The sequence below is a fragment of the Neocloeon triangulifer genome, unplaced genomic scaffold (assembly GCF_031216515.1).
Source record: "Neocloeon triangulifer isolate White Clay Creek 2 clone unplaced genomic scaffold, ASM3121651v1 ptg000014l, whole genome shotgun sequence".
Classification (NCBI taxonomy): domain Eukaryota; kingdom Metazoa; phylum Arthropoda; class Insecta; order Ephemeroptera; family Baetidae; genus Neocloeon; species Neocloeon triangulifer.
Genome location: NW_026775556.1, coordinates 29,531,164 through 29,557,782, shown reverse-complemented (window position 1 = coordinate 29,557,782; position 26,619 = coordinate 29,531,164). Strand labels below are relative to the sequence as shown.

The following is a 26,619-nucleotide window of genomic DNA, read 5'->3' as shown; positions in this document are numbered from 1 at the left end:
CTTGAGATTGTCACATAAAGGTGAGCAAATCGAGATGATGTACAGTTGAATGCGGATTGCGGAATTATCCCTGTAAAAATATGATAATACAACAAATCCCAATAGTTTAAAGATATTTACTCTCCTTGTTAGAATCTTTGTTAAAATTTAAAGATTAAAAGCAGCTGCGGTAATTTTTTTAACAATTAATAATAAAATATAAGTTCCTCAGTAAATTATTTGCATACAATTGCATTGTTAGAAAAAAATAATATGGGTACTCTTTGTCTCTGCCAATGACAAATTTAATTAAATAAAACCTAAAATTTATATTGACCGTAATTATTATTTTTTTTTTATTAAAAAACTTTCTAAGTAATGAAATAAATTATATTAAAATAATTAAGCTGTAAAAATTAAAATCTTATTAAAGAAATTTCCTTTAGTTTCACTGATTGTGAGTTTCACATTTTCTTTCTTTGAAAGATTTATAACTTTTTGATTCTGACAATGAGTTACAGTAATATTTTTTTAGCCTTTCTTCGTTAACCAAAAACTTTTACACTGCATTTTTATTTTGTAATATAACGATTAATTAATTAAAAATCGTTATAGTAAAAGCCAAATTTGTGTTCAAAACAGTAAAAACAAACCCACCTTTACACAGAGCGACACAGAATTTAATTCCATTTTGGCACAATTTATCACCTGGTGGTGGTCATTTTGCTAACTCTTGTCGAGCTGCTGTAGCCAAAATTCAATATCCGCGGCTGTTCTACGAGGCCATTAATCCGATAACGGCAGAATTGCACTCAAAATTTTTTTCTCGCAAATGGCTCTCGCAACAACATGTGTCATCAAGCACGTTAAGCACCGTGTTTGCAGCATGGAATGCACTCTCGGTGTTCCGTCACTTGTGATGGACGACACGGCGATCGAGGCAGGTGTATAATATTCTGACCCAGATGCCGGCGGAGCAAAGGGCTGTTTGCGCGCCGCAGAGGTCAATCAATATTGTCAAATGATGCGAGTTAATCAGTGCAATATTTCACCGGCCGAGAGATCGAGCGAGCGAGCAAGAGTCGCCCTCGGCGGGTGAATGATGAGAGGTCCATTGTCGGCATGCTCCGCAGAAAGGTCTCTACTCTACACTTTACTTTTGTCGAACAGGCAGATTTCCCTCGGGTGGACTCGCAAAAATCCATTCTGCGCGCCTCCGTTCGCTCCGTCGAATAAGTTTTCAATTTCACTGAGAACACCATCAGGCTAGACGCGGCGCCGTGAAATAGGGGCGCGCGGGGACCTCGCCAAAATGCAGACAGACATGCAAATGAAGTTTTTATCAGCGCAATTGGAGGAAAATAGTGAGAGCAAGCGAGAAATAAAACAGAAGAATTGATGCTTGAAAAATAAAGAGAGAGCGGCAATATATTTTTGTAGGATTTAGCAAAACAATTAAAAATATCAAGCGAACAAAATAAAGGATAAGCTGATTAGTGGGCACGTTTAATAAATAAATTGATTGAAATTTTCAGAACAGAAAAGATTTTTTTTCACATAGAACAGTAAAATTAAATGGGGGCAAAAATGCCAAATAAATTTTGGTCATATAACTTTTAAAATCTGCATTTAAAATTGTGGCGCATAGAAAAAAAATTAAGCTTGCAAACCTTTTATGCAAATTGAAATCATATGAATGAGCTGTTTTAACCCACAGCTTGCATATATAAGCAACAATAAAACAAAGGATTCATTTGAATTTTAATCATTGAATATTTTTTTTTTCAAATTCACATTTCACATCACAAATTTTTCCAAAAGTATTTTAAATATACATACTTGATTTAAACGCAAATAAAAATCGCAGATTTCAAAGGAAATTTATCAATCGATTTTATTCCATCAAAGCTGATAACAATCAGCAATTAATATGTTACATATGTGGATGATTTATGTAATTCCATTGAACCGCCGTTTAATTTATTTTACAAGGCTTTATATATGATGCGTGTCTCTCTCACACTAAATCTCGAGGCACAAAGAGCACTTTGCTACTTCTGCTCATTATTAATAAGCCCCGACAAGTTTGTGACGTAAATGCGCTTTCAAAATAAATCACCTTTCTTCCCCCGACAACGGGCCTTAACATCATTATAATCTGTGCCGCCTTCATGCAACTTTGTATATTTATCCTATAATATTTACGTTATGTACAAAGACCGCTTGAATATGCAGCTCTCGGCTGCAAAATGAGCTCAATAAAATCATTCACTTGAGTTGAAGCACTTCAAGGGCGAATTAACATGAGTTGCTTTGTTACAAAACAGAGCAACCGCTCAACAATGGCCTCTCAACAATGAACGAATTCGCATGATAATGCGCAATTAATCGAGTACCATTCTAACCACCCCATCCAAATCCGAATTAAAACAAGATCAGTCTGTATGGCCACTTGCCTTTTTGAGCAATGAAAAAAAAATGTTTATTTTTTACAATTTCAAATTTATTTCTCTGTGGCAAGGATTTTTTGAAAATTTCACTTCAATTTCATATTGGAAAATTAAATTTGGTTCAGGACTTTACAGTTTGATTGTGAAATGTTTTCAATATTGTATTTTTTGGGCAATTTTAAATAATATTTAAACCCAAACTAAATTCCAATAATTAAAAATTACATGATGGACATTGACATGATTAATCAATATTATTTAATATTTTTTTTGCGAACAAATTTAAATACGAAGGTTTAAAGATTGAACGTTTTGAGTGATTTTGGGTTAGGTGTAGGTAATTGAATTTTACGCTTTCCAATTTCATCAGTTTGTGCTGTTAATTGGCGATTGACTCTCTGAGTGTGTGTGAGGATGGAGGGGGCCCTTTTGTGTCTAATGAGGCCTTGGCGCAACTTTGGCCAAATTGCACAAAGGGTGGGTCACTCTCTCGGCCCTATAGTCGCCGGAAGAGCAGAGGAAATTACAAACTTCGCTCCACGTCGTTCCAACTGATGCGCAACTTTGCTGACAACGGATGCGACACAATCGGGTCGCTTCTTTTTATGTTAATCAAACAAGATTTGAATGGGACCCGTGCCAAAGGGGGTGATGTCCGATTGATTTAGAGAGGCCGAAGAGAAGGAAAACTAATCTGAGGGGACGCATTGTCCAAAAAAGCAGAGAATTGAAATCCTAACAAAGGCTAAACTTGACGTTTGAAAGAGAAGTAAAAGACGAACATGACAAGTTTTTGTGAAATAAAGTTTGCTTTAAAAGCAAAAAATCTAGAGATATCCAAATATTTGATAAATTTATCTCAGAATAAGTAAAATAAATTTTCAATGTTAGAATTAATCTTAATTTAATAAAGAATTTTGATAAATGAAGTAATTTCTGAATTCATATTATTGTCGAATTTTGAATGAAATTTTGAGATTCAATTAACTTTCGTTGGGACCATCTCCATTATTTTTTGTTTCATTTTCCCTGGCGAGCGGTGAAATCGGTTTTCCGCCTGTAGAGCTGCCGACGCTGGTCTGCGAGGCCACGAGTGGTGACGTGGGTCTGGCCAGAGGCGAAAGCGGCTTCGTGGCGCTGCCGTTGGAAGCGGTCGAGTGCGTCCGGCGTCTCTGCATCAGCGGCGTCGACTGGGCCGAGTCCGTCGGCGTCTTTCGTGCGTTCTGAGGCGTCAAGAATGAACCCTTCCAGGGTCGGGCAGGCGAGGAAGGCGTGCTGGCGTTTGACTGCAGGGCTTGACGCAGCAAACTGCGACTGCCACGGACGTCGGACGAGGAAATATTCAGATCGGTCAGGGAGCCGCGAGGGTTGATGCCAATCATCAAACTCAAACGCTCTGGCGTCGCCACGCGAGGCGTCCGTGGCGTCGAAGCTCCGGAAAGTCCTTCCTGTTCTTCTAGGTCGCCTGAAATTTATAAATGAGGACATAAAATTTTTGTTACTGATCAAGACAAATTTTAAAGAACAGAGCAGAATGGTTTTTTGGATGGAGATTGAATTCGATATTTTGTTTATGATTAATTATAAATTTTATTTTATGTTCATCCATGGATGTAACAAAAAACATGAAATATGAATTTTTATTTATGGTGAAAAATCTTTATGAATTTTTCTTTATGAAGACGAGAAAAATTTGACTTTGTATCATTTTATATAAGTGCATTGAGGTGGGCAACCGCCTTGGCAAGTATGTCGTGCCAGTTGCATAACGTTAAAATGGCAGGGGCTTATTTTACACAATTTTACACACATAATTTAAAATCATCATTTTCTCTTTCATCGACTAAATTATAAAGTTAAAAATATGTGGAAACAATTGTTTGTGATTATTAAACAGCAAAATTTCAAAATGTTGAAAACTGAAACTTGAATATTTCTGAAAAAAATATTATTACAATAAAAATAGTATTTCACCTTCAATTTAAAAAAAACCTAATTTTTATTGTAGAAAAATTTATTTTGAGGTTTGTTTGAAAAACATGCAGAGCAGGGTATTGCTTAATTTATTATTCAATATTTAAAACAATAAACGACTCACTCAGAAGACCTTGAGAGACTTATTTTTTTAAGCATGAAATTTTTCATTATAAAAATTAATCAATATTATACTTACGATCTATAAGTTTAAGTAAAGACAACTAAAGACTTAAAACTTGTTCGTGTTTTTTCTTTTATTTAAAGTAAAAGTTTGCATGTGAAAAGGTTAAAAAGTACCTCCTCTAAATAGGTTCAATATTCAGGCAGCAGCATCATTAAAATTTGTGTTTTTTCCTCCCGTGTAAAGTTCAAATACTTTTTAGTCTCATTAAAAGGAGCAATTCTCGGTCTAGAAACTTTATAGCTCAGTTGAACAACAGTGCAAAAATTAATCCACCAAGACGAGAAATTTTCCTCCAATATGCAAAACTGTCTTTTGCTCTTTTCCTTCTGGCGAGCTCAAAAGCCACCGACCTTAATCGAGGCTGAGACAAGCGCAACTTTGTGAGAGCGATATAAAAAAAAAAGATGACGAAAGGAAAAAGAAGAAGTTGTCTCGCAACGATGAATCTTTTGCGCTGCTCGACATGACACTCATCCCGCGGGGCCAAGCGGGCTAGGAAATAATGCGGCGCGTCCAATTAAAGATTTGACAGCGGCCATCAATCACGCGGATTTGAGACGAGAGAGCGAAATTGGTCCGAGAAAGAGGGTCGAGCAAGACCTGAGTGAATTTCGCCCTAGACCCACTTCATATCTGCGGCGATAAAGAAGCGTGTAAGCGAGTCTCCCTTGCAATAAAAAAATGGTGCAGATTTATGGCGAGTCTCGCAGCTACTAATATCGGCGGGCGGAAAAATTCTTGCTACATTTTTTGCGTTGTTTTATGGCGTGGCGCACGTGTTTGATTTTTCGACTCGACTTCCTGGGAATTTCGCCGCGGCCCGAGCTAGCGAGAGAAACTTCCAAAGCGACCCATAAAAGCCAGCGGGTGGAAATGATATCGCGCGCTCGATCCGAGAAATGGCGAAAATGCCGTTGAAGCTTTTTGCCAGAAGGGCGATGCACTCCCGAAATTATGCCAAATCGGTGCTGTTCGACTTTATCTTGCGGAAATCGCTTCGTTTTATTGTGCGCTGCGAGCCTTTTGAATCAATTCCCTCGCAATTCAAAGGGTCTCTAAAGTGTGTTGTCGAAAATCAGAGTCCATTCCAATTTTTCTTTGGTTCATTTTTAACTCTATTTTCAAAGTAGCAAAACTTCAATTATTATTTTCAGGTAATAACATCCATCATTTAGTAAAAAATGATGCGCAATTAAGAATGATTGGTTTTTAGTTTAGGTCAAAATGATATAAATTATAAGTAAAAAACGTGCAGGTATACTTAATTACTAATTAAATTTCTGTAAATGGCTCGATTGATTCAAAGCAACTATACCATTAAAGCAGCAAAATTTAATTTTCTTTTTCCACTTGATTTCATCTTTTCATTTCAATTACTTAATAGTTGTATAATAGTGACAAAACTTTTGAAACTTGATTCTTTGTTTAATATCCTTGAATTTTTACAAGGAATGCTCAAATTGATTCCAAGACCAAAAGACGTCATCCGAAAAGCCGCAAATCCCATTTCACAAATAGTCGAACCCAATTTTGTCCCACTCCCCCAGGCCCTAGCTTGAAGTGTCGCAACACATTCCGCCGTCTGAAGAGTTATGATTTGTACGTCGCTCGTCCCTGGCAGTGAAAATAAAATATTTACGATTCGAAGGCGACGTCTGAGCCTGAATAGGATCGGGCATTGATTTTTATTTGCATGGGGGCTAAAGTGTCACCTGACGACGACACACACTCTCGAGCGGAAAACAATAAATCGCGTTTGAGCGAAATTTTATTAGCGAACGCCAGAGGAAGGAACACGAGAGCGAGCGAGGAAGGCTGATATCGCGAAAGGAGGAATTTCACAACAACGCGCTGCTTTGATATATTTATTGGCTGCTGCGCGGAACAAAATTATATTGACAGGCACTGCTTGTATACCAAGTAGAGAGAATCTTGCTTCAAAGAAAAAAATTAGCGTATCGGAATTCAATAAAGCGGCAGCGGAAAGGCTGCTTGTCAACTTGCCAATGTTTTCCAAACTTTTAATCAAGTTTGCTGCAGCTTCAAAGCTACACACTCTCCCTTTGAGCTAAATATCTAAAAATAGGCGATTGAAAAAAAAGCGAAGACAAAATTTTGAAAGAGTTCGGGAACATATTATATTAACTTTTCTTCTTTTTTACCTGGTTGTTCAGCATCCGGGACCGGAAGTTCCTTGTTAGGGTCCGTGAGCACCAGATGACGCAGCCAGAAAGCGTGTAGGAGGCCGTAAACGACGCCCCCAACGGCCGCCATGTAGCCCATCATGCGGAAGGCCTCTCGAGCTCCAATGTCCGAAATCAGAAAGCCGCCCACAAAGCTGCCGAAACCTCGACCTGGAGACAAATATTAAATAATCAACTAAAATATCTTCCAATTTGGAATCCATTAATGAAATACGAGTTTGTAAATTAAAAATTCAAACTCATTATGCAAATTTTGGAATAATCCAAAGTTTTACAGGCCGCATTTCAAATGAAATTTTAATTAACAGTGGTTTTTGTTTACTCACGAAAGATAATTTTTAAATTCAGCGAAAATTGAATTATTGTATTGAAAAAATAAATTTGTAAGTAAATTAAAAACTAAATTAATAAAATATTTTATGACTAATCAGCCTGGAGGCAAAGGCCTTGCAACGAATTTGTGCTCCTTTTTTTAAACCAAAGGAGCCTGAAGAAATTTTTAAAATTATAAAAACTGCAAGCAATTAAATTTATCACATTTAAATTAAAAAACAGGTTTCCATGCTCGCCCAATAAAATCTGATTCAAAGAAACAAACAGCTTTACCTATGGATTTCTTGCTCAGTATTACAAATTTTTATGCAAAACAATTTAATCACTAGGAAAACCTGTCTGTTTTTTGAACAGACCGAGAAGAATAAATAATAATAAAATAAATAACCTCTTTTCCTGAAAGTTTGCTTGAGAGCATTAAGATTTCTGAATATATTTTTGATAAACAAAATAAATCATGCATGTCAAGCAAGAATTGTTTTTTAAAGAGCGAAAATAATTATATTTTATTCATTATTCACGGTTTCCGGGTGAAACATAGTATACTTTAAAAAGCAAATAGAAAAATAATATTAAAAAGATGATTCTCAACAATATTAATTTTTTATTTGATTTTAATATATTATAATTTTGATAAAAAGCTGAAGAGCAATGTAAGGTAAATAGCCCTTTTTGCTCTTGTGTTTTGTCACAAAGCATTCACAAAGGCCCTCACATTTTCCCATCACATGAAGTCTTCCATCAAGTGTCATCCGTGCGCAAAATATTGTCATCCGACCCGCCCTCGTTTTGCATGCTCTTTTTGCGCTCCGGGAAATCAGTTTTCTTTGACAGAGCAAAAGCGACAAAGTTTTTCAAGAGCCCACCACTCTGGCTCAACAAAAGATCGCTGCCGCTGGGCAACGGGAAAAGATACAAAGGACACGGCGGGCCGAACCACCCTCTTTCACTTTGTAAAAAAAATTAGCCTTTTATTTCATATTGGCAAAAAATTCCCGAGGTTAAAAGAGTATCGAGCATTTTTTATTTTTCTAAATTTTTGCTCTTTTCGGAAGTGAAGAAGAAGAAAATTACTTTTTATTTTCAAAAACTGAATACTGAATTTCTTATAAAAGATCCATTTACAATATTTTTCATAAAAAAAAGTATTTATTTTTAAATAAATATTCGGCTCCAAATGTTTTATTTTTGTAGTTTACGTTACTAACAAAAATTTGAAGCATCCTCTCTCCTAAATAAATAGCAAAAGTAGTCAGAAAAATTTGTACATTAGTGAGTCATGCAGCGATCAACTTTTGCTCTCCCTTCTTGTTTTGGTTTTGTTTGTCTCTGTTGTTTTCGCTGACTGCGGCGACCGCGACTGCATCTCTCACCAAAACACGATGCAACATGTTCGCTCACGAGAACAAACGAAATTCCTCCGAAAACACAGAAATTCCATCCAGCAACAATCCTCGGCCAATCAGAGTTGGTCTTTCTCGAAGCGTCGACCTTTGGTCAACCAATCAGCGCGCAGCACCTTGAAATTCGCGATTCGAAGCGCTCGTCGGTGAAGCGTCATCGTCAACTCCGCCGCCTTTTTAGCAATTTTACAAGGGTTTTATCGTTGAGATCGAGCTTGTTTTGAAGCTCGCGTTCCTTTTACCCATTTGTCTTCTCGTTTTGCGGCTGAGATGGCCGAACAGGGCACCGGCGGCCACGGAAACGGCGGCCAAACTGACGGCGGCGGCCACCAAGGCTTGGATGAAAAATCCGCAGCCGCCATCTGCAGCAACAGGTAGCCCCGATTTTCATTTACGAATTTTTGTTTCATCCATGTTTGATTTTTGTCAAATTTGCTGCAGGCCTGCTGAGGTTGAATTCTACTACCGAGTGACCATTTCCAAGCTTCCACTGGAATTATCCGAGGTTTGTTTTTGCAAATATCCATCCTCTCGGTGCACCCGTTAATAGATTTTTGATTTTGTCCAGGATGAGATCTTGAAGTTGGTCCATTCCGTTTCACCGACTTGGCCTCGGTTCCAGAAGTTCATGGTGGTCAATCGAGGTGGCAGATACGAAGGAGCAGACATGACTAATTCTACCAAAATCCTAACTCTTGAATTTGACCAGGAGGAGTAAGAGCAGAAATGATTTTATGTACTCAAATTTGGGCTTTAATTATGCCTTCAGGTCGGCTAATGCGTTGTTTGAGAAGCTGCATGAAACAGCTCCATACTTCTTTGAAGTCAAGGTGAGCAAGAGAGACCCGAGGTTCGTCTACAAACCTAAAAGAGGTGGATACAATAACAACTCTAACCGCGGAGGATACGGCAACTCTCAAGCTCTGCATTTCAATGGGAATCTCAAGCAAAATGGTAATTATAATGATTTTTTTTATTTGATTTTAAAAATTAAAATTTGGATTTATTGTGTGTAGGATTCCGAGACAACTACAACAGCAATTTTAGAGGAGGTTATGCTCGCTCTCCTGTTCAAATGAAGTACTTCAGGTTTGACAATTTGAACCATCTTTTGAAAATTTATTTATAAAATCTGATTAATTTTTATATAATTATTATTTTATCTTAAAGACCTCGTGAACCTCCACTTCTGATGACTCCTGAAGAGAGTGCTGAGCCAGCCTACAACGGTTCTTCTCACATGTTCCCTCAGTTTCCTGGTCACTTCGCTGCTGGATTTGCCATGGGAGGCTCCACTCTGGTCAGCATGAGTGTTGGTCAAAACTGTGCTGGCTGTGGATCAGTCACCCAATCCAACTGTGCCGTCTGCTTCACTCCATTCTGCACGCCCTACTGCATGGCCAAGCTGACTAACCCCACTCACCCTTTCGAGTGTCACACCCTGCTTGTCAACACTTGGTATGCACAAATATATCTTCTTTTAATCTATCTTTATCAAAATTTGATTACTTCAATTACTTCAAATTTTTTATTGAAAGTCGAGGATTGACGCGATATAAAATTGCGATTGTGATTGCGATCTTGAAAATAAAACAAAATTGTACAATTGCGATCTTTTAAATTGAAAAATCGTGATTGCGATCGTGATAAAAAGCGTTGTGATTATTTGTGATCAAAAATATTTTTGAAGAAACACATTTTCGAACTTTTTCTATCAGCCGGTTTCAGAACGAGGAGTCTTAACTAAAATCATCTTCCCAAAGTAAAAGTCTTTGTGTAAGAAAATTTTCTTTCAAATTAGCTCTATATATGACAATTATTCTTCCAGATTTAGCATCAAATTCTCCCATAAAAATTGCTTTCCGCGATCGCAAATGATTGCCTGCGATCGACCTCCTTTTGCAATTGCGAAGTCGATCGAGTTGATCGCGATTATCTTTTCAATAAGTGGTGCGATTGCGATTTTTTGTCCATCCATATCCTTGTTGAAAGTTAATTTAACTTGCAAACTCCCGCTGATTAATTAAACTACATTTTAGGTGTGCACTTTTAATTAAAAATTTAATTTGAAATATAAATTCTAGTAGTCCTGCGGATGAGATGCAGAACATACCAAGCTATGATTCTTGGAACCAACAGTGCCAGACTATTGATGATCAGAACAGGGTGAGTATATTTCACCCTTTTCATCAAAATTTATAATAATATAAAATACATTGCAGTTTAATAAATATTATTAAAATGCATGTTTTTAATAGCAAAGTTATTAATTTTTATATAACACTTTCAGCGAGGTGGCTTCAGCAACCGCCGTCCTCTCGAGGGCAACTACCGTCACAACTACGCTGACCAGCAACAGAGAAACCCTTGCCCATCGGTGACCTGTAACAATGAGAGTGAAACTTCCTTGGAGGACAGTTTGAAGAACCTGAATCTGCAAGGAACCATGAAGACTCCTCCTCCAAAAGTCGTGGAAAAGCAAGCTAGTCCTCCTGTGGATGAGACCCAGAACACACCAAATGGTGCTTCAAGGAACCAGCAGTGTCAGACCACTAGACCTCCTAAAGTGGAGGTTAAGAATCAGCAACCAGCAGTGGCTTGTCCTCCGCAGGCTGCCAAGCAGTTGGTGGAGAAAGGGCCTGCCAAGAATTTAAGCTGGTCACCGCAGGCACAGCTGCAGGTCACTCCACCCAAGTTCGTTGTGCCACCTGGCACTCCTGAGCAGACTTTTGTCAGACACACTGCTCCTCCGGTAATTATTAATTAAGAAAAATGCTGATTGCTGACAAAATAGGGCACCATTTTTCCCTAAATTTTAATTATGTTTAGACTTTGAATTTGCGTGAGGTAAATCGTATCAAAATATTTATGTTGAAAAAACCAAATTTAATTTTCATTGTATATTAAACAGGAAATTAACTACAACTTTTTTTGTTATTTATAATATTCATAATCATATTTTAATTATTTTGCAGTTGATGTTCAACAAGATGGTGCCACCACCTGTGCAAACTGCTCCGATGGGCCCCATGATGCCAAGCCCCTCGATGATGGCTCCCCTGATGCCTCCAGGACCTTTCAACTACGTGTTGGTGCCGAGCAACCATCAAATGCTGCTGCAGCAGCAGCAGGTGCAGCACTACTTTGATCCACTGATGCAGCAATTCTACATACCCGATCAGTTTGATCTGCAGAACCAGCAGCAGCAGCCTACTGGGCCCCTGATGACTCAGCATCCCTTCTTTTTGACCAACTACCAGGGCTACATGTAGACCTTGGTCTGGATTCTATTTATTTCTACAAAATTAATTTCAAAGTTAAAAAATGAAAAGTTTATTGGAGAGTCTGATTGAATTTTAGACAAAATTGCAATTTTGTACTCCACACAGAACCTTTTCTTGAGGATGCTGAAATTGGCAAAAAGACTCTCTATTTTGTATTTTTACAGCTCTAATAAACATTTTCATTCAAAATGAAAATTGCCAACGCTTATTTTATAAATCAAATAAGAAACCAATTTAAATTATTAAATCAAATTCGGATGATTTGCTTTTGCATTGTTACCATTCAATTAGAGCTCGCTGCTTTTGGAACAACAACGCACTTGACTGAGCGGGTGCTGATTTGGCACAAGTGAAATTCGGTTTGCTATTTACTGTATAGTCGGGAGCTAACAAGCACTATCAACAAAACCAAACATTCCACCGAAGGGCACTGTATATCACAGTCACACATATGTATTTAGATAGACGTTCGCTTATTTGGCAACAACCTTTGTAAAGCGCCTTGGGCTGAAATATGCTATTCCTCCCTGGGTAGAAGGGTTAATTAAAGCATTCCATATTTCCCCAACAGCTGCGAAAATGCTCCGAGTGTGTTGCAATTTTGCTCTACTTGCAGCCGGCAATTCATTTGCTTTCACGTCGACTGCCTAAGGGAGCCCCTCGTTTAAATGACAACAGTACTCGTTGAGCGTAAACAGAATACACACGCTGATAATTACAGCACCCTCAGTGAGAGAACTTTCATCAGTCTGGTTTCAATTCCCATTTTATTTTCCGCGCGACTTCTCACTTTAAGCAAAAGCCGCGTCAAAATGTGCTTGTTATAGTGCTTTATCTAATGAGCTTGTTACACTTACGCAGAACCTTCAATACTATTGCGACAACAAAATGAAATCTCCAATCCAGTGAGAGGAATTTTCCATTTTAATGGATTTATTTAATATGCTCTTTGCATTAATTTTTGCTAATATTTGAGAAGTATTAACTAACTTGATTTTATCCATTCAATCATTCCATATTAGTATGTAAGTGAAACTCAATTTCTATTGAATAATCAATCACAAACCGATTGCATAATTTTGTAAATTTTAATTAGAGGAAATTTCAAAGTACTACTTTGTAGTTTGAAACTTCATTATTTTGCGACCTTTTTGTAATTGCTTGTATATTTTATTGATAAAGATCAATTTGCGTTTTCTGTGTTCAGAGATGAATATTAATTTTGTGGCAAATCACTTGTATGTGTCACGTTTCTTTTAACTAATCTATTGATAGTAATTAACTCACCGAGACTGAAGTGGGCCATTCCGAGGATGCCAATGATAGAGGCTAGGAGATTGTGGGGCGCGAGAAGGGTGCAATATGTGGCGGCAGCGACCCACATCAGGTGTACGGCTGACGCTTCCATAGCTTCGAATGGGAAACTCCACCAAGGGTCGCTGAAATTAAAATAACGAGTTAAAAGTAAAATTAGCTAAAAAAAAATTATGCTTACTCAATCATTGAATATCCGACGAGGCGAGCGGCGTGTGAGAAAAAAGCTATTATGATTATGTTGACGTGGCCAACCTTTTTTGTAATGCGCTCGGCGCCAAATAGAAAAGGCATGCTGCTCAATGTGCCCACAGTAAGGGTTAAACCTGCAATAATTAAACCACTTGAAAAATTTAAAAATTTAATAAAAAAGAAAATGGCATTAAAATTAAAATTCTTAATCTTTGAAGGAAGCACGTTTTCGAATAAAAAACTGAGCTCCAATATTTTCATGAAAATAATTATTATAATTGTTAAAAATTTATATATATATATTTTTCCAATCAAAGTATTTTATTCAAAATTAATTTCAAGCAAATTAATCCAAGTTGATGAATCCTGTGTAGAAAATAAGTATTTATTTTTCTTTTTCTTCCTATCTTTGGCGAAAAGCTGATAGCCCATAAAACGCAGAGGGTCTCGAATTTACATCATTCCGCATTTGGTTGAGCCCTGAGAGATTTTCGTCGAGCCAAAACAGAGTGTTCAGCAAAATGCTAATGGAATGATTTTACACCGCGCAAATAATTAACGAGAGTCCGCCAGAGAGGATTAGCCGGCAAACTAGCTGCTTGTGTCCGGCCGACGTCGCCCCCAAACGTGTCCCAAATAATATAACGCTCAGTTGTACGCTCGCTATAATTTCCATTCCTCTCGTCCATTTGCCTACATTTATAAATAAAACCAAAGTGAACCGCCGCACTATACAAAACAGCTAATGCAAAACGTGCGGTGCGGACTATACAATATGTGTGTGTTTTAAAACAAAGCCATTGGGTGGCCGAGGGCGGTATTTATAATTGGCTCGAAATGAGCCGCGATGCAAATTGCACGGGGCGACATTCATTACGTGGGTTCGAGCAGCACACGCGAGCACTCTGCACATTAATTTGGTGTAATTTTGCACCGAGTGAGCAAATAGAGCAAAATGTGCTGCACGCGGTGCATAGCTTCGTTTTTGGGGCCAGGTGTGCAAGGGCTGAATTAATCTATCTATGAAAACCAGAAGCATAACGAGCAACAAAATTTATGAACTCTATTCTGTTGCTTCATTTATTTATATTATTATTAATAATTTCTACTAAACAATCTCAATGAAGATGAGCTGGCAAACATAGATTATTATGTTTATTATTAAATGTTTTCAACAATCTGTATGTAAACAATGTGATGTAACAATTTGGACAAATAAACAACAATAATAATTATTATTTAATATATATCTTTAAAATGTTATTAACAATTTGAACGCGTTTATTCATTATATTTATAATAAATTTAAAAAAATAAAAATAGTTCCCAATTTTTTTAATGAGAAACTTAAAAAATTAATAAATAAAACTAAATATTTCATAACAGAATGATAAAATATTTTTATAATAATAAAAATATAAAGTTAAGGGAAAAAGAAAACATAAAAATTATATTTTTGCATTAATTAATTATAACAGTTTTGTTTTAGTAAATATGTGCCATTATTTCTAAAAATCGTTCTGGAGAACAACTGACAAGAGAATTATCCCAAAATTTAATAATTATATTATAAAACTTGAAAAATTTGAGCTTTTTTGTTTGTTTCGATCCTATCACCATCATTATTATCATCAAAGTCCGTTTTTCCCGTTCATATGCGGCGCTTTTAAAGATGTAATTTGCCGGAGGGGGAATAAAATTTAGACGCGGGCGCGGGGGTGCGGCCGGGCGACGGATTTATATTATATGCACTGTGCAATAATGTGTGAGCGTAATTCGCTTGTATTGTGTGTGTCGGTGTAATTACACAGGCCGTGTAACACATTGCTGGCAATAAATTCAAGCTGCACCCGCCCAGCTCCGCCGACCAGAAGTAAAACCAACAGCATAGGAGGGCGAGCCAGAAGGCTGCTTCCCTCTCGTTATTGCCGCCGCCGCTGCTTTATTTATTCTGGGGCGTTTCACATAATAACAGGCTTTTAATTAAATGTGTGCTTCTTCCGGTGGAACGACAATAAAAACGGAAAGTAAAAAAAAAATACTAATTTTTCGTTATTACGCTGTAATTTATAGAGACTAAAATAACACAAACCTAGTAAGTAGTTGGGTGCGCCGAGTTCCTTGAGGTAGAGGAAAAGGAAGGACTCGATGTAGCCCCAGTAATTTCCCAACAAGAAGAGGAAAAAGATGAACACGGTGACGTGTGGCATTTTTAGGATGCGCCAGACGTCCCGCAGCAGGTCGTCATTCGGCAACTTGACTCCGATGGGCATCGCCATGATGGACACGGCCGCGGTCATGAGTAAAATGTCATGGGCGTAAAAGGCAGCTGAGTAATCCGTGTAGCCTGGGGAAAATTTATAAAAGAATATTAAAAATCGGGTTGAAAAATAAGAAACGTGTGGGCTTAAAAGTATGATTTTTTTTCTGTAATTCTTTGTTAAAAGTTTGAATCTTTTTTTATCTATTTTTTTTTCAGATGTTTCATTAAAATCGAACAATATTTAACTGACACGAAAATTTCCTAAATTTTTAAATTTACCAACCTATTTTGGTCACAAGCGTCACCTTGAATCTTGAATATCATATAATTTTTCAAAAAGCTCAAGCCCAATTGCAAATTTTCATGATTGTCACCTCAATTGTTAATAAATAATTTGAGGAATATGTTCATAGTTTGTCAGTAAATTATTATAAAAATAAATGTCTAACCGAGCTGGAAGCTGTTGTAGTCGATGAGAAATCCGGTAATCGGTGAAAATATGGCCATGCCAATGGTGGAGAAGATGCGCTCTCGCCCAAACTCGCCGCCGTATTTTTTGATCATCGTGAGTGCTATGGGGTCGATCATTGTGACGCCGGCGTTCATGCACGCATTGCCCAGGAAACGAAGGACGAAATACATGTAGAAAGTCTTGTCGTCAGTCTCCTTGTACTGCGACGGACACTTTTCAGGACCCCCCGTTCTAAAACATTTTTTTTTTATTAAATTTTTTGTTTTCATAAATTATTATTTTTTAATAATAAAAAAAAATTCGTTTCTGGATGATCTTCTCTGTTAAAATATTTAAAGGGCCAAAAACCACTCCCTTCTGCTGCCAAGTGAAAGTCTGGCCAGACAAGATTTAAGCCTCACTTGGACCCTGGTTAAAGATTTAAGCGCGGCCGGCGACGTCCCCAGGGACACCAGAGACCGAAATTCCATCCACCATTCGGAATGTGGGCCACCGCGAAAAAGAAACAAGGGCCACGCAAAAGTGGCAGATCCAGAAGCCGAGCAACTTTGCGCGATTAATTATGCATTGGTCGGGTCTATCGATTTTGAATTTGCATCAATGTTTCACTATGACGGCGGAGCTAGGGAATGAAATTGGGCATGAAATGGAAATTCGGCTGGAGGAGAGAGAGGAAGGATTTTCTAGGTTTATAATGGTGCAAATAAACGTCAATTACTCAACTGGCACTTTTTGATTGGTAAAATTCCATTAATTTAGTGATTATTAATCAAATAAATTATTACTAAATGAATTATAAAAAATATCTTGGAGTTAATGCGATAAAATTAAAAATATATTTAAAAAAATTTAATTTTGATTTACCAAAATTTGTTCACAATTTAATATAAAACTATTACTAAATTTTAATTTTGATGATTTATCACGTCTTTGTTTATTTGAAAAATTCTGCGATTTGAAATAGATGCATAGCTGTAATTTAAAATAATTTATTAAAAGCTTCGTTTTATTTTCATCTTTAAACATTTTTATAATAATACTTTTCGCTCGGTTCGGCTTCCTTCCTATATTTTCAATTTACCTTTTTGAATCTTGCAAGTTTGTTCGTAAATATCCGCATTATTTTAAAAAGACAAGCGAAGTTCATGATCACCAGACAAGGGCTAAGAGCGATTTGTATGTTCCGGCCCAGGCTTTGTTAATTTCCAACCAAAACCCTTTGACTTCCATGTCTTCTTTGTATAACAAGTTGCCTGTTTCGGTTCGTTTGGAGCCTCGGTATAAGGTTTTTGAAACCAGTTTGAGGCGTTTTGTTCATGTGCATAAATTTTATGATAGGAAAGAGTTCTTTCAATTTATGAATGCATTGTGATATTGTTTTTTCTCTCTTATCATGTACTATGTTGCAAATGGGGCGCGTCGCATTGAGTAATTCCATCGTGGCGACGTCTCATAAGTCAATAAAGAATAATAATAATAATAATAATGGATTCTGAAGAACAATATGTTACATACCTGAATGAGCACCTTTGCAAAGGACAAACAGTAGCCATCCGCATAATGGCCGGCCCACTCAAGTTTGAGGCGAGCGCGACTCCTCCACAACGCAGGTCCTCTTCCTCGAGGGCACTCACATTAACACCGGCCGTCCACAGAACGCGGTCACTGAACCTCGCACGAAACATTTCTAGCGTCCGATTGCTCTGTGACTCGACCTCAATGCCCATGTTCTCCGTCGGGTCTGCCAGGTCGGGGTGCATGTCTAACAGAAACTGGAAGTCGTCGTTGTTCACTTCGCCGCTGTTGATCGTATCATTGATGGCCAACATCATCAACAGCGGGTCTTCGGTGGCGTTGAATCCGGTCCATTCGGAACTGTCATTGTATGGTTGCTAAAAAAAATTAAATTCTTGTATAAGTTAGCGAGCAGCACATTTGCTCATGAAATAGGGTCGCAGACCGAGACCTAAACTGGTAAAGCCGTCTTGTATTTTTATCTATTTATTTTTTTAAAAAATTTCAACGAGGAAAAGCCCAAGTTCGTCAAAATAAAAGATATAATTAAATTACATTTGTTATTTATTAAATATATGAAAGGCGTTGATTTTTCAAGGAAGGATTTAAAAGTAAATATTTTCCCAAATAATTATTTGCTTGATGTTTCTAATGAAATGTGTTAGACAAAATTGTATCATTAACTGTAAACATTAAGTTTTGAGTTTTGTATAAAAATGTAATGATAATAAAAAAACTCATGAAAAAAAAACAGCAAAAAAGTGAATTGATACAAAAATATCATGATTGATTTCATAATTTAAAAATCTAGAAAAGTGGTTCAAAAAATTTGATATTTGTAATCAAAATGACACAATTCGTATAATTATCCGTGTTTATTTTTTCAATAGCAAAGAAAAAATGTCTCTTTGAAAATGTACTTACCACGTGGTGAGATGCGGACATGAGCAAATCGCAGTGGCTGAAGCACCTTTCCAGCACAACCTGCAACTCCTCTTCGTTAGGACACTCCCTGCTGGGGCAAGGACTCCACCAGACTTCCATCAGACCGGACACAGGGTGACGAGCGATGTAAGCGGGCGGAACCTCGCCCGGGGTTTCCATCGGTGGGATTAGCAGCAGCGCGTGGTGGAAGGCGGCGTTCAGGATGAACGCCAAAACCACCACCGGCTTGTACTGGCCGAATTTGTCCACCAGGAAGCCTTCGATGAGAAGAAAATTCAAATTTCATTAAATAAATTATAGCATTTTTGTATAAAATTAATTCATCTTGACTATCTTGAGATACAAAATTGATTCGTTATCTTTGGAGATAAAAAAAAACCTAATTCTTTTCCTCAATTTTACTTTTGATTAAAATAACTTATTCATAATGTACATATTTTCATTTCCTCCCGCTCGAAAGTGCTAAATTTTTAGAGCTGATCTAAAATTTGTCCCGCCACTATCCTCCCGGGACAAAAGTTCTCCCGGGGAGGACATCTCTAGTGAATCTCCCCCAATAATTTTTTGTACTTATTCTCCTCGCAGGAAATATTTTGCAACAAAATTATTTTCGTGATTTCATAATGTACCACTGAGCGCCTGTACTTTTTGCAGTTATGCAACCTGCACGTCCTTCGTGTTGAGCGGGTCTGCTGCCCCTGAGCTTTTCTCTCTTTCGTAAGGGCAAAAATATAACCCCTTTTGCAGAAGTTCCACTTGGTTCCGTCTCTTCTCGGTGTCTCGGCGGTGCAGCAGGAAGTGAAAGAGGCGAAACAAGCTTGTTGGCTGCTGCGTTTAATTAGAATTTAATAAAAAGGGCCCAAGAATCTCATTAAGTCTTCTTTTGACATGCAAATGATCAAAACGCGGCGGCGACGACTGCTTGTTCGACATCGCAGTCGAGGCAATCTAATTTCGCGACTCCACTCGCAACTGAGAACTGAGTCGAATTCTTTTAGAGCGCGCCAGAAAATGAGAAAATTATCTCTTCTCTGTAATGAAGTCTGACTGACGAGACAGAGGAGAGAGTGAGTGAGTGGATTGGCGACGCAGCGATCGACTCGTTCAGATAGGCTTCCCCTTCACTTGAAGAATGAAAGAGAGCTAGGCGCGGTTCTTTTGACGAATTCAGAGCTTGTGAAAATTACAACTGGCGTTATTGAGAGTGGCCGTAAGTGAATTAAGCAGCTGCGGCAAATGACATTTTTCAGCAGCTCTATTTAGAGTAACTAACTGACGAAAATATCCTCTCTATTCTTTCATTATCAGACCAGGTAAAGGTTTCTTTCAATCAATGAAGTTTAATCAAACATAGGTTCTTTAAATTTAAAATTTTAGCTAGCCAGAATATCTGTAGAAATAACACTTTGCTTGCATTTAAAAAAATGTTGGTTTCTTTTAATAGCATATCTAGATTCAAACTGTTTGTTCATTCTCAAAATTGAACCTGAAATAACAATTAGTAAAAATATTAAACTAATAAAAAAAATTAGAAAACTAAATAAAAATGTTGAAAATAAAAATAAAATGCAGAATTTACTTTCAGATACGCAAATCAGTTAATTTTAGTTGAGGAAGAAAGAGGAGTCTAAATTGTCAACAAGAATACTTTAAAGTGATCTTGTTGACAATTTAGACATTTAAATAAAATTCTCTTAATTTTTATTTTACAAATTATTTTATAATTTATTATTATTAAAATATATTAATAATCAATAACATGACGCGCTACTTTTGTGCAGCATCTGCAAGTGGCGCCCATTTTCGTAATCAACCTCTATACAATTCAGCCCTGATTTGATTCTCAGCGTCGGAAAAGAGCAAAGACCTTCTTTTCGCCTTTCCTTTTGTCAGTTTCTCGCACCATGAATTCGTTCAATTAAACGTCTCACGCCTTCAACCTTTTCTTTTTTCCCTTTCAATCTGAGCCACGGCGAGACTGCTCATTAGGCTGCTTCACTCCTCACGTGGCGAGACGAGCAGCTGAAGCTTTTCATACTCTCATTCACATTTTCCTTCACGTGAGCCGCCAAGAAAAAGGTTTTTTAAAATCTCTCTGATGTGTTCTAACTCGGCCCACTCATCATCAACAAAATAGAGAGACGTTTATAATGAGACTTCAAATAATTGCCCACGCGACTTAATCAATAATTTAATTTTTAATCATCTTCATAAATCCTTGAACATTCTGATTTTATTACCTATTAATTAAAAATATGAACTTTTAAACTGGCAAAAAGTCGCTATTTAAAAAAAAATTATTTGCAGGAATTCAACAGTCTCAAAAAAGATCAGTAGATTAAAATTTAGTTAAAAAATTATCCGAATTTCTTAAAAAATAATAAGCAAACTCATTTCCTATCTGACTTTTTTGAAATTTTATCAGAATGACACAATTTGAAAAAATAAAATTTACATCCATAATTTTTATTTATAGAGGGATAAAATATTCATTCTATCTAGATTTAGAGTTTACAGCCGTATCGATCTCAAAAAGTTCTCTTTGCGTAACCACTCATGGACGGACGACAACCGGTGGTCGCGAGCATTAATTCGCTTATGATTTGCACCCAAGGGAGTTTGTTATTTTCACAGAGCGCTCTGGGTAATCCAAAATTTTGCCGCAACGCAGCTAAATCGATATGGCCGACGGTCAAATTACCCTAAAACATTCACGGTTTTGTTCACTTACCTGTCAACGGTGGGCTTAAGAAGGTGGTGAAGGGTAGCGCCAGGTAAATAATGGAAATTTCCTCTACGGTCAGACCGATGCTCTGCATGTGGATTGTCAAATATGGCAGTAACGAAGCGACGGCTGAACAATATTAAAGCGAAATTGGATTAATAAATATTAAGAGTGTGGAGTTTCAAAATTAAAATGCAGTATTCTCACCCCCGTAAAGTAAAAAGAGAGTGACTTTGAGCATCAATAGGTTGGGGTTGATGTGCAGCCGTTGCATTATTTTGCCTCCGATCGTCGATGGTGCCTCATCAGGTTCCAGTGCCTGTTCTTTGCTTTCGCCATTCGTTGTCGCGTCCACAGCCATATTGATGAGCCTTAAGTCGGTTAAAAAAAAAATAATAAACATTTGCGAAGGATATAACTTTTAGGAAAAATTGTAAGAAAATTTTGGAATTTACATTTTTAGCATCACGCATTTTCAATTCGTTTATTTTCTCACAACAGGTCCATACAGGAAAAAAACATTTTGGGAGTGAATTGGAAGCCAGCTCTATAATTAAAACTTACTTCAAATTAGAAAGAGTTTCTAAATTAACCCTACATGCCAAGCTGGTGCCATGAAATGGAGAACGAAAGCAAGTTTCATAAATTTTATTATTAATTTTATTAATATTAATAATTATGCTATATATTGCTGTCTGAGAATCTAATTTTTTATTTTAATCCAAGGTCTATAAATTTAAAAAATTTTCAATAATTAAATATTATCTTTTGGAATGCTTGATGTTGATCAATTTTATAACTTTTCTGTGTGAATGTAGCAAAATTTTGCTATAATAAATTAAAATGAATATTCATTTTAATAATTATAATTCATGATTTTTTTGTGTTTGTCGCCGGACGTTAATGTAAAATAATTCCCATTTATTTTGTTTGTGCATAACAAAACAGAAACTCTCCATAGTATATACGATTGGCCGATACAAATGGGTTTGAGTTTATGAATTAATCAAGTAAGGGAGATGCTTCAGGGAGGAAACGCTTTGAATATGCTGCTGGGTCTCGTTGTTGTTAGTTCCGCATGGTACAGTGTGTTGTGTTGAGACTCGATTTGCAAAATCGGCCTCGTTTATGCGTGCATAATTAACCATCCAACTCTTTTCCAGTGCAGTGTGAAACAACACAGCATTGTTTTCCATACATTTCGGCAGAGAAAATTTCATGTATGAAAATGGCAGAGGTTTCCATTAAAAAACCGCAGCTTTGTATACGCAATTGCAATTTTTTTTGGCAACCCAAGAGCGGTCTGCGAACTGCGGCGCATTTTTACTCTCCATATCTTTTTATGTTTTGGCCGCTGCGCACACTCTAAGAAGATTAAATTGGGATTAGGCCGGCTTTATTACCACCACGCAAAACTCATCAAACGCGAATTTCACCGCGCAAAAAGAAGCAGCAAAAGTGTAATTACTGCCTGAGTTTTAGGATGTAATTGCGCGCACTTTTTTTGTTTTTCCCCTCGCGAAAAATGAGTGGAGCACACTCCAATTAAAAACAATTACCGTCGTGGCAGTACAGTCATGCGAATGGGCAAAACGTGAGCATCGCAGTCGGCAGCGAGTTTTTGCTCATTTGTCAAACGCGTCCACTTTGAGCACGGCAGAGTGGAATACGCGTCCGTCAAAAAGTTCGACTCTGTTGATTGCCTGTCAACGAGCCGGCTGATTTGGAGCGTGACTTTTGAACTTTTGATGACGCTGCTTTTCAGAAGGGAAAAGCAAGGGCCGGAAAACGGCAAAATGATAGTAAATAAAAATATAAAATGTGTCTGTGGATTTTGCTGAGCATGCAAAACAATTTAAAGGGGTCAATATTATCCAAGAAAGAAATTATGCAATCTTGTATATTTGTTACTTCTACGCTCATTTTAATGGAAAGTGTGATTAATTCAATTATTAATTTTATTTATTCTCCACTCATGGTACTTGACATGCATAAAAAAAGAAGTACACAGTACATAAAAGGGGGAAATCAGAGGAATCATGCTTGGCATAAAAAATGTTGGAAAATATATGAAGTCATTTAGTGATTCTTGAGGTAACAATTAATGTATAACTACAAACTGATCGAGATTTTAAAAGGAACATGAACTAAATTTATCAACTAATATACTATTCAATGGATTTTGATGTCTTTTTGAGGCAGTTTAAATAAATGAAATTCAATGAAATTAAGCTTGTTGAATTTATCTAGATTCAATTGTTCTCCCCAAATAATCACCGATTCAGACTTTTTGAAAATAATTAAATACTAATATTTTATTGTTACAAAGATTTAAAATTGCTAGACGTGTTGGTGAGAAATTTTCGAAATTTGAAATAGAGCCGAAATAAATTAATGAAGATAAGCGACTCAATCATATTTGATTGAATACAAATTATAAGCTAATTGTAAGATTTAGTTAAATCAATAATTGTTTTTTTTATATAAAGATATTCCCGATCGAGGGTTGATCCATCATGTTTTGATATCTCATAGATGGACTTGTATGAGATTTATTGATTGTATATTATAAAGCAATTTTAAATAAAAGACACATTTAAATTCAAACACAAGCAAAAAAACTATAAAAATCAATCAGTTGTTAAATAAATGTCTCATTTTATATTTTTCTATTTAAAATTAATAGATTTTTTTTTCAAATACGAGTTTTTTATTACAACAGTAATGATGCCAAATTGATGCTTGATGCGATAAGTGAATTTGACAAATTTTCCTCGCCGGTCTGTGTAAGGACAAATTGCCACACTTTGCAGCGTCGGTGCGCACAGAGTCACGAGGAGCAGTGCGTCTCGTCTCTAGACTCTAGTTTAATTAGGTGTTTAGTTGTTTGTTCATGAATTTATTGCGCTTTGTTTACTGCTGCGTGGGACGCGGTGTAATGTAGGGCACATTCATTTTCCGTTGTCTAAGGAGTGACTTTACCTCAAGGCGAGAAGCACAACTGCGCTGCGCTCAGGAATTGAAATATTTCCACATAAAATACATATGCGTAAAATAATATAATATATTATGCTTTTTAGTAGCTACAAGCGAAACTTAATCTACACCGAATTAAATTTTACGAGCTTCGCACCAGAAAAAAATGTTGATGATACATTATGGACTGGGTTCTTCCTCTTTAAGAACACTGCTTTTTATTTTCAAAGAAATTCCGCCTCATCTCCATAATCATCTCCTCGAGTGTCAACTTTGTCAACTTGTTCCGCTTGATATAGTTTTGACTATATACCAACAGAAGTCCCATATTAATCAATGAGAGAGAATATTGAAAAATCGTTAGCGAAACATTTTTTCCAAAAATTACAAGGAAGAAAATTAAAAACAACAACTAATCCTAAAGAAATTATTCGTCATTATGATATATATATATATGTATATTTAAAAGTGAATAGAAAAAATATTATCATTCTTGAAAACATACAATGTGAATTAATTCATTTTAGTTTCTAAATCAGTTTAACTTGTGAATGTATTGAATTTTTATGTAAATTCTTATCAGTCATTTTTTTTTTTTAATCTTAAATGTTTTGGATAATACTATATAATAGTTATATTATATTTGTTGGAATTGACACTCGAGGAGATGATCATGGAAATGAAGGGATCAGGCTATTTCTCGTTTGCAACGAGGATAAGCCCGATCTCTTCATTTACAATTGCATATATATTTGTTTTTGTAGCTTCCATGCATTTTTTTTCTTGCAAATTAAGATTATTGGTGAAATACAAGGCAATCTCCATGCATTTTATACTCCTTTAAAACTCTAGTCATTATTACGCGGTATATTTTATAATTTTTCCAGATGTATATTTTTATGAGTGCAAAGGCCTTCTGTATATTTAATGGTCCGAATGAAATCAGTGCCGTTGTTGACTCTCACTGAAAAGACATGCGCGTGTGTTTGAAGAGACCGATTCGTCAACCACGCGTCCCTTTTGTGATGAGAGATTAACCTGAGTCAACAAAGCAATTCAAAATACACGGAAGCGCTTCATCTCTTTCTCCCGTGAATAATTTCTCAATCAAGAAATCAAGATGGTGAGTCAAAATAACTCTTTATCTCTCGCCGGCATCAGACAGATTGGCTCTTTTAATAGCATCTGAATTAATAATTTTTGTGGTTATGAATAAGCGTTGGCCTGGATTCGGGATATTGAAGAGCGTGTGTTGCTTCCTGTCAGCAAAATCTCCCCTGCTGTGTATTATGGCATTTATGGAAGAGCCGCGCTTTTGCTTTATATTCAATCAAATTAGTTGAATTACAGGACGAAAGTGGGTCGCAATTTGCTTTGATTGCAATCAGCCATTCTTCGAATCGACCCGAGAGAACAAATTGCACGCTGATTAGTTCGGGAGTGCCATTCCCGCTGAATGCTCGACTGCGGCGATGCAAATAACTCTATTAAGGGAGGGAAGCGAAACCTACTCGATTTGCGGAAGAGGAAACTTAACTGCATAATATGTAGGCCAAAAGCCAATGCATTAATTAAATAAAATACATTAAATCAGCAACGGAAAAATTTCATAAATATTGGAAAAAACAGCAAAATAAAACATAACCACGATTAAAAAATTCTTGAATAAATTTATGATTGAAATAAACTAAGAATATTAAGTATTCATTTTCTATGTAAATATAGGTTTGCTGTTCTCTCTTTGCATTTTCAAGTTAAATGAATAAGTTCACTCCAATTTTTCCTGATAGTTAAGCACGTACTCGACCTGTGTGACCTCGTTTGGGGATGGGACACTCACCTGCTGCTTGTGAAAGTTGGGTGTGCAGCCTCCGGTTGAATAGGGTGACCCGCGTGCGAGAAACCAACTGAGCAGTGCGATTCGGCCGGTCTGGATCGCCGCCGCGGCCGAGCGCCTATCAAAGACAAATAGTCAGTGCTGATAAAATACACACAGTGGCTCCAGACTCGACGTAGAGTGAACCCACGAATAAATATATTCCCAACAATAAGAAGAGGACCGGCTATTAAGGCTATTTTGAAGAGAGTCGTAAAGAGAGTAATGACAGTGAATAAAGGGCAAATTTCTTTTGCCTCTGGAATTTTTTTTTCTTTTACTTTCACAATAATAGAAAAAGCAGCAAAATTATATGTATTTTTTACCAAGTTATAAAAATTTCAATAATTCGATCATTATTAAATTTTAAAACTGATCAAGTGAATTGTGACTAGTATTAAAATGTTTACATTAATAAAATAAAAATTAAATATTCTGTAAAATTCACTATATATTTTATTAGAAATTTAATGTTTAAAGCAGTTTAAAGTAAAGTTCAGTTTTTGCATACAAAAATTAAAATGAAT

The 26,619-nt window shown here is 36.6% G+C and overlaps 2 protein-coding genes across 3 annotated transcripts; one reads left to right on the top strand and one right to left on the bottom strand.

The window, feature by feature from the left end:
- Nucleotides 1-1,830: 1,830 nt before the first annotated feature.
- LOC132199588 (major facilitator superfamily domain-containing protein 6-like) lies at nucleotides 1,831-26,167 on the bottom strand. Its single transcript, XM_059624422.1, has 11 exons — nucleotides 26,057-26,167; nucleotides 21,448-21,611; nucleotides 21,247-21,369; nucleotides 18,495-18,772; nucleotides 17,571-17,947; nucleotides 16,033-16,286; nucleotides 15,413-15,667; nucleotides 13,310-13,454; nucleotides 13,102-13,253; nucleotides 6,753-6,944; nucleotides 1,831-3,894 (listed from the first exon to the last, which is right to left on the bottom strand). Exons 2-11 carry the CDS (start codon nucleotides 21,599-21,601, stop codon nucleotides 3,413-3,415), a joined length of 2,412 nt encoding a protein of 803 aa, XP_059480405.1. The 5' UTR covers nucleotides 21,602-21,611; nucleotides 26,057-26,167; the 3' UTR covers nucleotides 1,831-3,412.
- On the top strand, nucleotides 8,637-12,007 carry LOC132199802 (uncharacterized). 2 transcript variants are annotated; one of them, XM_059624810.1, is made up of 9 exons: nucleotides 8,637-8,904; nucleotides 8,972-9,035; nucleotides 9,099-9,244; nucleotides 9,300-9,484; nucleotides 9,547-9,619; nucleotides 9,701-9,988; nucleotides 10,618-10,696; nucleotides 10,821-11,282; nucleotides 11,506-12,007. In XM_059624810.1, the coding sequence occupies exons 1-9, from the start codon at nucleotides 8,801-8,803 to the stop codon at nucleotides 11,800-11,802; spliced, it is 1,698 nt and encodes a 565-aa protein (XP_059480793.1). In that variant the 5' UTR covers nucleotides 8,637-8,800; the 3' UTR covers nucleotides 11,803-12,007. The 2 variants fall into 2 exon arrangements, with proteins under 2 accessions (XP_059480793.1, XP_059480791.1); XM_059624808.1 differs by having other exon boundaries at nucleotides 10,615-10,696.
- Nucleotides 26,168-26,619: the final 452 nt, after the last annotated feature.